The following is a 12,402-nucleotide window of genomic DNA, read 5'->3' as shown; positions in this document are numbered from 1 at the left end:
CATTCTTTTGTGGGATTTTTTGGGGGAGTAGAGATTGTTGAATTTGTGTGTCTATATATTTTCTTTTGTAACACACAGCCTTATATATTGTTCTTTCACCTCCAACCAGTGATAAATTATTGCATGCACTCTTGAGACGATCCTTGTTCTCGTTTAGAAACAATTCACTGTAACTGTGCCCTTACTTCTGCCTGATGCCTTTGAGGGCCAGGGAAAAGAAAAAAGCTTCTGGTATATAATGCCAAAATTTCTCTTCAATTGAGATGAAATTTTTTTAAGAGCTCAGAAAGGGGCTACCGTTATAACTATAGTATGCACCTCTGGAAGAGAAAGGTGGAACTTTTCGCAGAAACAAAACAGTCTTTTCAATAATTCAGCTGTAGAAGTAACTATAGAAAAGCACTGAGCTTCATGGGGTTCTCATTTCAGGTAGGATCAGAGCTTTTTGGAAAGGAGAATGGCACATCAACGTTTCATTTTGCATAAGTACCAAAGTCATATGCCAATGTAAAAAGGGGAGAGGTAGGACATAACGTTTTAATTCTCAAGATGTGAGTATCAGTATCTCCTTTATTCAGGGAGCTAGGGGGTAAAGTAGGATAGAGACAGCATGATGAAGTAGAAAATATATTGACTCTGAAACCAGTCAATATATAGACCTGGCTTCGCCTCTTACTAGCTCTGTGACCTGTTTTCCTTAGCTGTCAGTTAGAATAATAAATAGTTGTAAAATCAGAGTTTAGGGAATGTAATGATCATATTAACATTTTAGGTGCTCGATAAATGGTAACTGATAATTTTTACTTGGCATGACAAAAGAATAAAGGAGGATCCATTTCACTTCCTTCATTTGCCCAGTAATTTTACTGTTTGCTACCACATCAATATATTTGAAAGCAAGTCCTCAAATCAGATTGTGTGCTACCTAGTTTAGGGGTTAATTGAATCATTTGCTCATTCATTTAAAAAAAAAGATTGAACTCTATGTGCTAGGTGTTGTTTTCTAGGTCTTGGAAATATATCAGTGTTTAGGATAGAGAAGGTATGTGTTATCAAGTCGCACATTTGTGTCTCTGATCCAGACTTCTCCCTTGAACTCCAGATTTATACATACGATTCCCTGTTTGTCATTTCTACTTGGGTGTCTAATGAGAATCTTAAACTTTGCGAACACAGTACTGAGCCTCAGAATGTGCTTCCCTGTCAGTACCCTTCTCCTGGATCTCCCTCATCTCATTCTCCTCCTCACTCCCTCTTCTCCCTAATCATGCTGTCTTTGCTGTTAGCCTGTCAGGGAGCCTGCTACCATGAGGCTTTGCCATGTCTGTTCTCTCTGCCTGAAGTGTTCTTCTTCCCTGAGGGATCCTCAGGCTCAAACTCTCAGCTCCTTCAGGCTTTGCTCAGATGTCACTCAGTTGGTGACCACACTGATAATATATGCCATCCCAGCCAGCCAGCACTCCCTGCATCTTCTACCCTGTTTCCTTTTTTCCCCACGGTATTTATCGCCATGTGATGTATGTTTATTTGCTTTTTGTTTGTCTCCTTCAACTTATATGTAAACTCTGTGAGGGCACGGATCTTTTTCCATCTTGTTTACTGCTCAGGGCTCAATGAAATTGAGTGGATGGATGGATTTGTACCTGGTCCTCCTGAAGGGTTCATTTTAGTAAGGAGAGACATATGATAATCAAATAAACCAATAAGTGAAAACTGTGTTTTCTGTGAGAAGATAAAACAGGGAAATGGAGTGGGAGTGATCAAGGTAAGGGGCACTGAATATGGGAGTCAAAGGCAGCTCTTTGATGTTTTAAGGCATAAAATTAGTCTAGTATGAGTGGAGCACAGTGATCAAGAGGGAACCTGGTAGAAGATGAGTTTCCAGGATGGCAGGTGGGGAACCAGATTAGGAGGACTATGTGTAGCATGGTAAGGATTTGAGAGTTTACTTTAATTACAAAAATCCCCATAGCCGATTGGAAAGTTTTAAGTAAGGGAGTGGCATGTCTGGATTCCCATTTTCAAAAGGTTGCTCTCACTGCTGTGATGAGACTCAACATGGGGTCGGGGTGCGGGGAAGGGGACCGGAGTGAGATGTGGGGAGGATATATGGGCCTATAAAGATGCATCCTTTCTTAGGAAATTAAAACTGTCAAGCAAAGGTAAAGCTGGCATTATGTGGCTATTTTTGTATTCCAGAGCTGCTGCTGAAAAAAAGTCTTGTGTGTGGCTTCCTAAATTGTCTCTAAAGCAGCTAGAATTTACGGGGGAGCTGAGGGACTGCTGGGGACAGGAAGTAGGGGTATGGGACTGTGAGGGCTGCAGAGTTTCTTTTCACTCCCTGCTTTGCCAGGTTATATTACCAGTGAGGTATCTGATACACAGCCAGCACGCCTTGTTGGCCTAATAAATATCCGTGTAGTCAGATATGTGGGATATGCAAAATAAACTGTTTTAAAAGACTGTAGCACCAGTTTTGGTTTATAACTTTCAGTTATTTTGATTTACATGTATGTGTCCTGAGGGAATATTACAGAAGTTGTAAAACTCATATTTGTAAGATAAAAATGCGCATGATTGAAGTAAGTGCTTCAGTAGTGATTCAATGATAGTATTTCTTTTTCCATTTCAGAAAACACCAATTTGATCATGGAGAGGTAAAGACTTAATATTACCAAAATTTGCCTTGTTTTAATGTTTGTATGTATTCGGATTTTTCTTTCTCGTTCCATTTTCTAACTTTATTGGTAAGTCACTAATCATCTTCAAAATAGGCCTGTATGTGTTTTTACGAGAATACTACAAACATGACCATTCATTTGTTAGAGCAATTAGGTAGGAAACTCATTTGGTCGGCCCTGATCACCCTCAAGGTAATAGCAGTTCATTGCTGGAGACCATTTAGACACGTATGCAGAGTGTCTTTCGCATGATTAGGGATCCCTTTTTTCTCTGCTCACCTTGCCCTGAGGCCTCAGAGATGGGACTGGTTGCTATTCACATCTCCTGGAGATTCAGCCTGGTTTTTTTTTTTTAATTGAGGTATAATTGACATATAATATTATATTAGTTTCAGATGTACAACGTAATGACTTGAATTTGTATATATTGTGGAATGATCACCATGATAAGTCTAGTTAACATCCGTTACCATACGTAGTTACTCAAATTTTTTTTCTTTTTTTTCTTGTGAAGAGGACTTTTAAGATCTACTGTCTCAGCAACAGCATGGTGACTATAGTTCATGATGCTGTACTTCATATTTCCATCTGGTTCAGAAATGTGGGCTTTATTAACCCCAGGCTTGATTCTGAGCAGAATTATAGGACCACTTCCCTGAGGGACTTTATAATTTTAGCCCTCTAATAAAAGGGACAAGTTTGAGAGTGAATTTTAAGACTTTCAGAAATCAAACTGTTGATTATAATATTAAATATTATTAAATATTATTTCAGAAATCAAAATATTGTTACTAAGAAAAAGTACCCTTTTCTATATATTCACCAATTTAACAATATATTCTTAAACTTCACAAATAGTAGGAGTAAAAATATTTTCTCTTTCTTTCAGCTGGTTTATCATGCATTGCAACTGTTAGCATATACAGTCCTTGGTGTTTTAATTATGAGACTAAAACTCTTTTTGACGCCACACATGTGCGTTATGGCTTCCTTGATCTGCTCAAGACAGGTGAGATGATTGTTATGTTGGCATTATAGCTGCTATGATAATTTTACCCCAGCCTTTGTTATTGAGTGTCCCTAAAATAATATTAAATTACCCAAAATTCTTTAAATTGTTTATAATTAAAGTTCTTCATGGTTTTGTACTAATCTTTCCTAAGAGGTAAGGGCCAAAGCAGATCCCTTATCCTTTTAACTTCTAAAATAGTCCTTGGTGTACAACAAACACTCATTCAGTGCAGGCTGAATTCATGAATGATAACTACAGATGTTGATAGGAAAGCAGTGATCGCACAGGGGCCCACACTCAGAAGGACTCTGCACCTAGATTGATGCTCTGCTGTGGCTGTTTTGAACTTCTTAAAAAATGTCAGACAAGGAACCCACATTTTTTTTTTTTTTTTGACTGCACCACGTGGTATGTGGGGTCTTAGTTCTTGACCAGGGATTGAACCCGTGCCTCCTGCAGTGGAAGCATGGAGTCTTAACCACTGGACTGCCAGGAAAGTCCCAAGGAACCCACATTTTTATTTTGCACTGAGTCTGGCAAATTATGTAGGTAGGCCTGGCCGTACCCGAATCTGGGAGTAGAGCAAGTTGACGGAAGAGTTTCTTAAATCATGTCCCACCTATATTAGGCTAATGGTAGAATTGTTTTGATCCCTCAGGTTATTGTTTCTGGAACTTTTCCTTATAATTATTAGTCCTGTATCTGGGATTCTAGCAGAGACTGTATTCTTCTCTGGGAAGTTGGATGCAGGCTGGTTTGTACTAACAATTGTCAATGTATTCTTAATTTGGTTTCAGCTATTTGGATGGCTCTTTTGCAAAGTACATCCTGGTGCTGTTGTTTTTGCTGTGTTAGCAGCCATGTCGATACAAGGTTCAGCAAATCTGCAAACCCAGTGGAATATTGTAGGGGAGTTCAGCAATTTGCCGCAAGAAGAACTTATAGAATGGATTAAATATAGCACTAAACCAGGTAAAAAAAGGTCATATTATTTAGCTGTGGTTTTCCCTACAGTTTTATGTACAACTGCACAATCCTCAACCCAAGTTACTTCCAATGGTTTCCAGGAAAACTGTGGTTTTCCCTACAGTTTTATGTACAACTGCACAATCCTCAACCCAAGTTACTTTCAGTCTTTCTAAGCAGTCCTGCTTCTAGATTATCCAGAAAGAGAGAGATGTCAGTCTTGCTTATGTAGTTTGCAAAGGAAATGTTACATGTATTTTCTTAGTAATTTATTTCTCTATTTTACATAAATTCTAATTTTTTTCAAAGTATATCCAAAGTTTTGCATGGCACATTTTAAAATAATTTATGTTATGCTTATTTTCCTAATTAATTTTTAATCTTAGCCCTTCACATTCCTTCTTGAAATGAACTCATGGAATGTGATATTTTATTCATGTATAGAAAGAGAGGTTTTTGTTGTCATCTGAGTATCAAGTGACTGAATATTAAATCATCTTCCAGAATTCCTAGGTGCTATAAAACTTCCCTAGTCATTTGTTACTTCTTTCCTAGAAGGAGGAAAAGACATTAAAAACAAACAAAAGAAACGGAAATCCTCAATGATGAGACATACAATGAGGCTTTATCTTCCAAGGAAAATAGTTTATCCAGGCTTGGTTGCTGACCACCATTTTATTAGCTACCTGACTTCATTCTGGTTCTGTCATTGAATCTTTATCATGATTCGGGCCTCAGCTTTTTCACCTGGGAAGTAACTGAGTTGACCAGAAGGAGACCCCTTGTCATGCTCACCAGGTGTCTTCCTGAGACCTTCCTTCCTGCTTTGCAGATGCAGTGTTTGCAGGTGCCATGCCCACAATGGCAAGTGTTAAACTCTCCGCACTTCGACCCATTGTGAATCATCCACATTATGAAGATGCAGGTTTGAGGTTAGTACACAAATATCACATTGTTGAAAACAAATTTTTCTTACAAATAGTGAGTGAGGGAACCAGCAAAATAATGAGAAGTGTTTCAAAAGGATATGGTGAACTGGGGTTTATAGAGTTTGGGGACAAAGAATGCTGAAATAAGATGGCTAAGTTCAATACAAACTGTTAGTTAAGGCCCCATAGGACAATAAAACTACAGTCTTTGGGGTTATCTTCTCTCCTAGGCAGCAAAAAGAAATCACCCCATGTCTGTTTTATACAGGTTACAGGGCTCCAGACACCCAGGTCCTTATTAGCTATCATCACCTTTAAGTTCCCCAGAAGATTCACTAGCCTATAGCTTTTATTAAGGTTTTCTTATAGGCTATTTTTCTTGAATTCTGAGGAGTCAGTTGAGATGGAATCCCATTCAAAGAGGGTTTTTTTCTGATTTTCACCAATATAGCCTACTAGAATGATCTTGTTTTTTGGGGTTTTTTTACTATTTTTTCATAAGCTAGAGTGTTGTGTTCTCTTTGTAAAGGAAATAGATTTAATTTTCATGCAATTTCTAGGTTGGTCAGCTAGTCATTTCCTAAGTGACTGGTGAATCCTTATTAATATTTTGTGTAACAACGAGACATACCTTTTATAAATAAAAAGCTTTTTCATTAAAAAATCAATTTTAGCAAACTAATTTCCAGAGCAATTGTGTTGAATAAGTTTAATTTTTTGTATTTTGTTTTTTATTAAATTAGGAATAAAATGGAGAGCCATTTAATGCTAATTGTTTGTTCTCAAAGTTAGGACTGTTGTACCTTTAAAGTAGTCCTGTAGTTGTGTCTGTGTAGCTCGTACTCTTATTTGTGATAGAGTGATGGAAAATTTAAAACAAAAACAAGCACTCAAACAAACCAAAAGACTAAGTTTGGAAATGAAGGGATTCATTAAACTGAACTTTTTCTCTCAGGACTCTTGTGCTTTTTTCGACTGACTTCCCCAATGCCCCTTAGCAGGAACTCCTGTGAAGAATGTTCCCTTGACCTGATTCTTCTGTAGAGTCCCTCTTCTAGCTCCATTCAGTGCTTTTGTCCAAATAGGTTGATTGCATTCTTTTGATCTTGAAAATCTTCTGCCTAATTATTTTTCTTTAGAGCCAGAACGAAAATAGTATATTCAATGTATAGTCGAAAAGCAGCTGAAGAAGTGAAGCGAGAATTGATAAAGTTACAAGTGAATTACTACGTTCTGGAAGAGTCCTGGTGTATAAGAAGATCCAAGTGAGTACTCAATACAGTATTTTATATTCATAAGACATTAAAGTTAATTCAGTTTCATGGCAAGTGCTTTACTAGTTGTATGTGTGAGATGTATATAATAGCAAAGTATAAGCAGAAAAAACTTTTTTGATAATTATTTGGAGTTTTTTCTTTTCTAGTCATTTTAAACATCTATTTATTTTTATAATGATTTACATGTGCACATTACCTTAAAGGTATTGGCACTTACTGTTAATTTCCCAAATTGTTCATATTTGCCTTTGATGTTTTTTTGAGAAACTTTTATTTAAAGTTGGATGTATTTTCTTTCAAAAGACTTGTGGAGTCTGAAACCAAATAATGGAGAGTCTCATTATAATGAAGTCAGGCAGCTTTGTCCATACCACATCTCTGCACCATACCATATCCTGTGATAGATGGGACCCCCCTCCCAGCATCAACTCAGAGTGAACTTCTTTCTTTCTGTTTTGCATCTTATTTGAGTGGGAAAATAATTAACCTTAAGGTGACCCATATTCTCTTGGGTTTATAGTTTTAAAAAGTATCTATTTCCACAGAGAAGTTCACTAAGCAGAGTAGAGCAATAAGAGTAAGATTTTAAAAGCAAATGTGAATTCTAAAGTTGACTGTTTAGAAATGTTACACTTGGGTGACTAGACAGCAGATGATAGCTTGCTATTAAAATACCAGAGCATTCACCCCATGAGGAATACAGAAAGGAATAGTTTTATCAGAAATCAAGGATATTTTATGGAATACTATTATTTTTAAAATTCTCACTACTCTTTAAGTAAACAGAAGTCTCCAGGAGATTGCTGTATCTGTGGCTTAATCATACTCATTTACCATGTATTTCAACAATACACAAGGGTGTTAAGATGAAATGATTAAACATTGACTTAGGAGTAAAAATAGTTCAGTGACACAGTACCTATCAAGCATTGCCCACAAGGAAACTCAAATAAATTTTTATTGTTGAATGATTTTCCATTGAATATGTCACAGGTGATTTGAATTTAATCAGGATCTACAGAAAATGTTATTGAGTCATAATTTAGAAAACACTTTAAGTCTTTATGAACGTAAGAATATATGTGAAACTTATATACATAACCTTTAACTTTGTTATATAAATTTAGGACAAAAAGTCATAAGCATCTCTCATAATAATTTGATGAAGACACTGTAATAAATGAATTGTGGGCTGACATTTGCAGTCAGAAGGACTCAGTTTTTTGGCAGAGATTTCCACCAGCATTGGGATCTTCTTTACTGCCTTAGGGTTTACTCTCCGACTCTCCAGTTCAGTGATGCCAGCCTGAAACACCTGTAGGTTACTGGAACATAAAAATTATTTCGTGACCTTTTTTCCCCAAGCTAATGATGAACCTTGATTGAAGATTCTTCATTTTTTCCTATACTCCTGCATAGTGTTTTGAATATGTGGAAATTGCAGAGGCTAAGGTGCTTCATTCTGAAAAAAAAAAAAGGGACTTCCCTGGTGGCGCAGTGGTTAAGAATCCGCCTGCCAGTGCAGGGGACATGGGTTCAATCCCTGGTCCGGGAAGATACACATGACGTGGAGCAACTAAGGCCGTTGATGTTGATGGAGCTAAGATGTTGATGGAGCTCCTTGGATTTGCATAGTTGTAGCAGTCTCATGTTCTGATGGGCAGAGCACTGGCTTTTGTACACAAGAAAGGATCAAAAGACAAATTTAGGAAGTATGGTAATAAATCTTACATGCTAAACAAAGTCAGCAGTAAATTAACTGGCTTCTGATCATCTCCATTTCGAGCTCACTTACAGGCTTTAAGACTGAGAGTCGAGAGGGGTGGAGGTGTGTGCCGGCTTCCCCCACTCTGGACCTTGACTTGCCCTTGTTGTATTTGTTGCAGTAGGAGTGGGGAGGGAGGAAGCTGAAGAAGTGGCTTCCTCTCATCTGGTTTCCCTGCTCAGTTACTGAAAGAACACTATCTACTGCAGGATTATAAGTCTCAGGAAATCTTAGAGAGGTGCACTCTGCTTAAAGCTGGAGACAGAACACAGCTGTGCTTTCTGTCCTGACAGGGAAGCAGGTGGAGGGCTCAAACAGAAGAGGAAAGGGAAGAAGGACTAATACTTAGCACATACCTTTGCAGTAGGAAGAACTGAGTTTCTGGCCAGAGAGCTCTCTACCAGAATCGGGATCTTCTTTATTCCCTTGGCCCTCACTCTCCAATTCTGTCTGTTATGCCAGCGTGAGACCAGCTGTATGTTACTGGAAAAGAAAGATATGGCAGAACAGGGGGAGCAAGTAGGGGGATTCAAATAGGAGAAGAAAGGGAAGAGGGACTAATATCTATCTGGAGCTTAAACTGTGCTCGGCACCTTGGTGGGCACTGTATTTATGTGCTGTCATTTACAAAGTGGCTTAATTGTATGCTTGATTATTCCTTAAATACTTGATACCCTGTGTTCAAATACAAGTAGGAAAATATACTCAAATGCAAGTTGTAGATGAGTTTTTAATTAACACCTTTTTTATTCTCAGTTCTCTGCTCTCTTTCTCATTAATTCCCATAATAGAGTTGACATAAAATTAAAATACGTGAATTCAGAAGAAAATTATTCAGATTTTCACTAATGCCATTTTAAAGATGTAGCTGGCTGGCCTGGGGAAACTTCAGAAAACTCAGAAAAGGACTAAAGAATGTTAGACAGAGCTCACAAAGGCAGCTCTTTGCCTTCTTCTTTTCCTGAAAGCAACTGAACTCAGTAGCTGGTATTTCATGTATGTTTTACTCTCTACTATCATTGGCCTGCAGTGTAATAACGGTTTGGCCTTAGTATGTGTGAGAAAATTAAAACGTAGAAAACCCAAGTTCAGTCATATTTTCGTACATTGGTAGAATCTAGTGTCGGCAAGGGTGTGCAAAAAAGTGTGCACTGAACACTCTTTGCAGGAACACTCACTGGTAATACCTTTTTGGGAGATAATTTGATAGAAACAAAGTGAAAATTGTATAGCCTGTTGACATAGTGATAGTGCTGCTTTTAGAAGTTTAGTTTACAGAAAAATATGGGCATAAAATTGTTTATATCAGCATTGTTTTATAATGACAAAATGAGAAACAATTAAAATATCCATCCATAAAAGAGTGGTTAAATAATACATAGAAGTACTAGCATCTATGAAAAAGAATAAAGTAGGTCTTTATGAAATGCAACAATGACCACTTTTTATTGCTAAGTGAGGAGTCCCAGGTTAATCTTGTTTTTGTAAAAGCAACCCAGGAGCATCTGTGAATATAAATATGCCTGTGCCTATGTTTTTGTGTGCTTGTATGTCTGAACATGAATAAAAAAGGTCTAGCAGCATGTATGCTGGATTGTTTATAGAAGCCACCTCTGAGAAACGGTGTTGGAGGTGACAGTGACTTTCACTTATTTATTTTGATAGGTTTATATTTTGACACATTTTGGGTGAAGGTTACCTTTAAATTAAAAATGTTATTGAAAAGGAGAAAGCATGTGCATTCCTATCTAGTGCTTGCCTCGTGGTGGAGAGCAGGGAAGTGGGACTGCCATTGGGAATAAAAGGGACTTGTTGGAAATGGTTTTTTCTCTTATAAAGAAAAGTGAAACAACTATGACAAAACATAAGCTGTTGCAAATATCTATATAATTTTTCCTTGATTTTTCTGTTTTTTAATATTAAAAGAAATAAACATTGTGAAATTCCTTTCACCTTTTTTGTTTTTATTGATATTTGGAAGAGTCCAAGCCAGTTGTCTTGTAAGAATGTCCCACATTTGGATTTGTCTAATTTATTCCACATGATTAGATTCAGTTTGACAAAATTTGGCAAGAATAGTACGTAGAAGGTGTGTACTTTCCATTATGTCACTTTGGTAGGTACCTGTCAGTTTGTTCTATTATTGGTGATGCTAAGTTTGATCACTTGATTAAAGAATGTTCCCCAATTCTCTCCACTTTAAGGAGACAAATCTCCTTTATAATCAATAGCCTTTCACCAGGTAGTTCTTGCATCCACTTCTTATAATTCCCTGAATCAGTTATTACATTGGTGATTATAAAATAGTTAGGTAATATAGATTTGAAAGTAATATATCAGTTACTGATTAGGTGATCTTTGACGTTACTATTGTAATTGTTTTGGGGCACCATGTACTGTACCCATATAAGATGGCAAACTTGATAGGTGTGTGTGTCCTGACTGTTCCTCCAACCAGCCATTCCCCCCATCTCTCTCCCTCTCCTTGGGCCTCCCTATTCCCTGAGACACAGGCCAGTTAATAACCTTTCAGTGGCCTCTAAGTGTTCAAGTGAAAGAGTTGCATGTCTCTCACTTTAAATCAAAAGTTAGAAATGATTAAGTTTAGTAAGGAAGGCAGGTCAAAAGCCAAGATTGGCCAAAAGCTAGGTCTCTTGTGCCAAACAGTTAGCCATGTTGTGAATGCAAAGGAAAAGTTCTTGAAAGAAATTAGAAGTGCTACTCCAATGAATACATGAACGATAAGAAAGTGAAACAGCCTTATTGCTGATATGGAGAAAGTTTTAGTGGTCTGGATGGAAGATCAGACCAGTCACAACATTCCCTTAACCCAAAGCCTAATTCAGAGCAAGGCCCTAACTCTCTTCAGTTCTATGAAGGCTGAGAAGGTAAGGAAGCTGCAGAAGAAAAGTTTGAAACTATAGAGTTTGGTTCATGAGATTTAAGGAAAGAAAGCATCTCCATAACATCAAAGCGCAAGGTGAAGTGACAAGTGCTGATGTAGAAGCTGCAGCAAGTTATCCAGAAGATCTAGCTAAGATCATTAATGAAGGTGGCTACCCTAAACAACAGATTTTCAATGATGAAATAGCCTTCTGTTGGAAGAAGATGCCATCTAGGACTTTCATAGCTAGAGAGGACAAGTCAATGCCTGGCTTCAAAGCTTCAAAGAACAGGCTGACTCTCTTATTAGAGGCTAAAGCAGCTGATGACTTGAAGTTGAAGCCAGTGCTCCATTTATCGTTCTGAAAATCCTAGGGCCCTTATGAATTATGCTAAACCTGTTTTGCCTGTGCTCTATAAATGGAAAAACAGAGCCTGGATGACAGCACAACTGTTTATTTACAACATGGTTTACTGATTTTGTTAAGCCTGCTGTTGAGACCTACTGCTCGGAAAAAAGAGGTTCATTTCAAAATATGACTGCTCATTGACAATGCACCTGGTCACCCAAGAGCTCTGATGGATGTACAACAAGATTAATGTTGTTTTCATGCCTACTAATGCAACATCCATTCTGCAGCCCATGGATCAAGAGTAATTTCCATTTCCAAGTCTTATAATTTAAGAAATATACTTTATAAGGCTATAGCTGCCATAGCTAGTGATCCCTCTGATGGATCTGGGCAAAGTCAATTGAAAACCTTTTTGGAAAGGATCCACCATTCTAGAGATTCATGGGAAGAGCTCAAAGTCTCAACATTAGCAGGAGCCTGGAAGAAGCTGATTCCAGCCCTCATGGATGACTTTGAGGGGTTCGAGACATCAGTGG

General features: G+C 37.7%; 1 protein-coding gene across 1 annotated transcript in view; it reads left to right on the top strand.

Moving 5' to 3' along the window:
• The window catches only part of DPY19L1 (dpy-19 like C-mannosyltransferase 1), a 243,399-nt gene that overhangs the window by 76,397 nt on the left and 154,600 nt on the right, over positions 1-12,402 (top strand). The window contains exons 17-21 of the mRNA XM_082399504.1: positions 2,633-2,657; positions 3,571-3,690; positions 4,491-4,665; positions 5,492-5,591; positions 6,728-6,853. Coding sequence (XP_082255630.1) covers positions 2,633-2,657; positions 3,571-3,690; positions 4,491-4,665; positions 5,492-5,591; positions 6,728-6,853 — 546 coding nt within the window. The remainder of the gene's footprint in view (positions 1-2,632; positions 2,658-3,570; positions 3,691-4,490; positions 4,666-5,491; positions 5,592-6,727; positions 6,854-12,402) is intronic.

This window comes from Balaenoptera borealis, assembly GCF_965194805.1.
Source record: "Balaenoptera borealis genome assembly, chromosome: 7".
Classification (NCBI taxonomy): Eukaryota; Metazoa; Chordata; class Mammalia; order Artiodactyla; family Balaenopteridae; genus Balaenoptera; species Balaenoptera borealis.
This window is presented reverse-complemented; position numbering and strand designations above follow the sequence as displayed.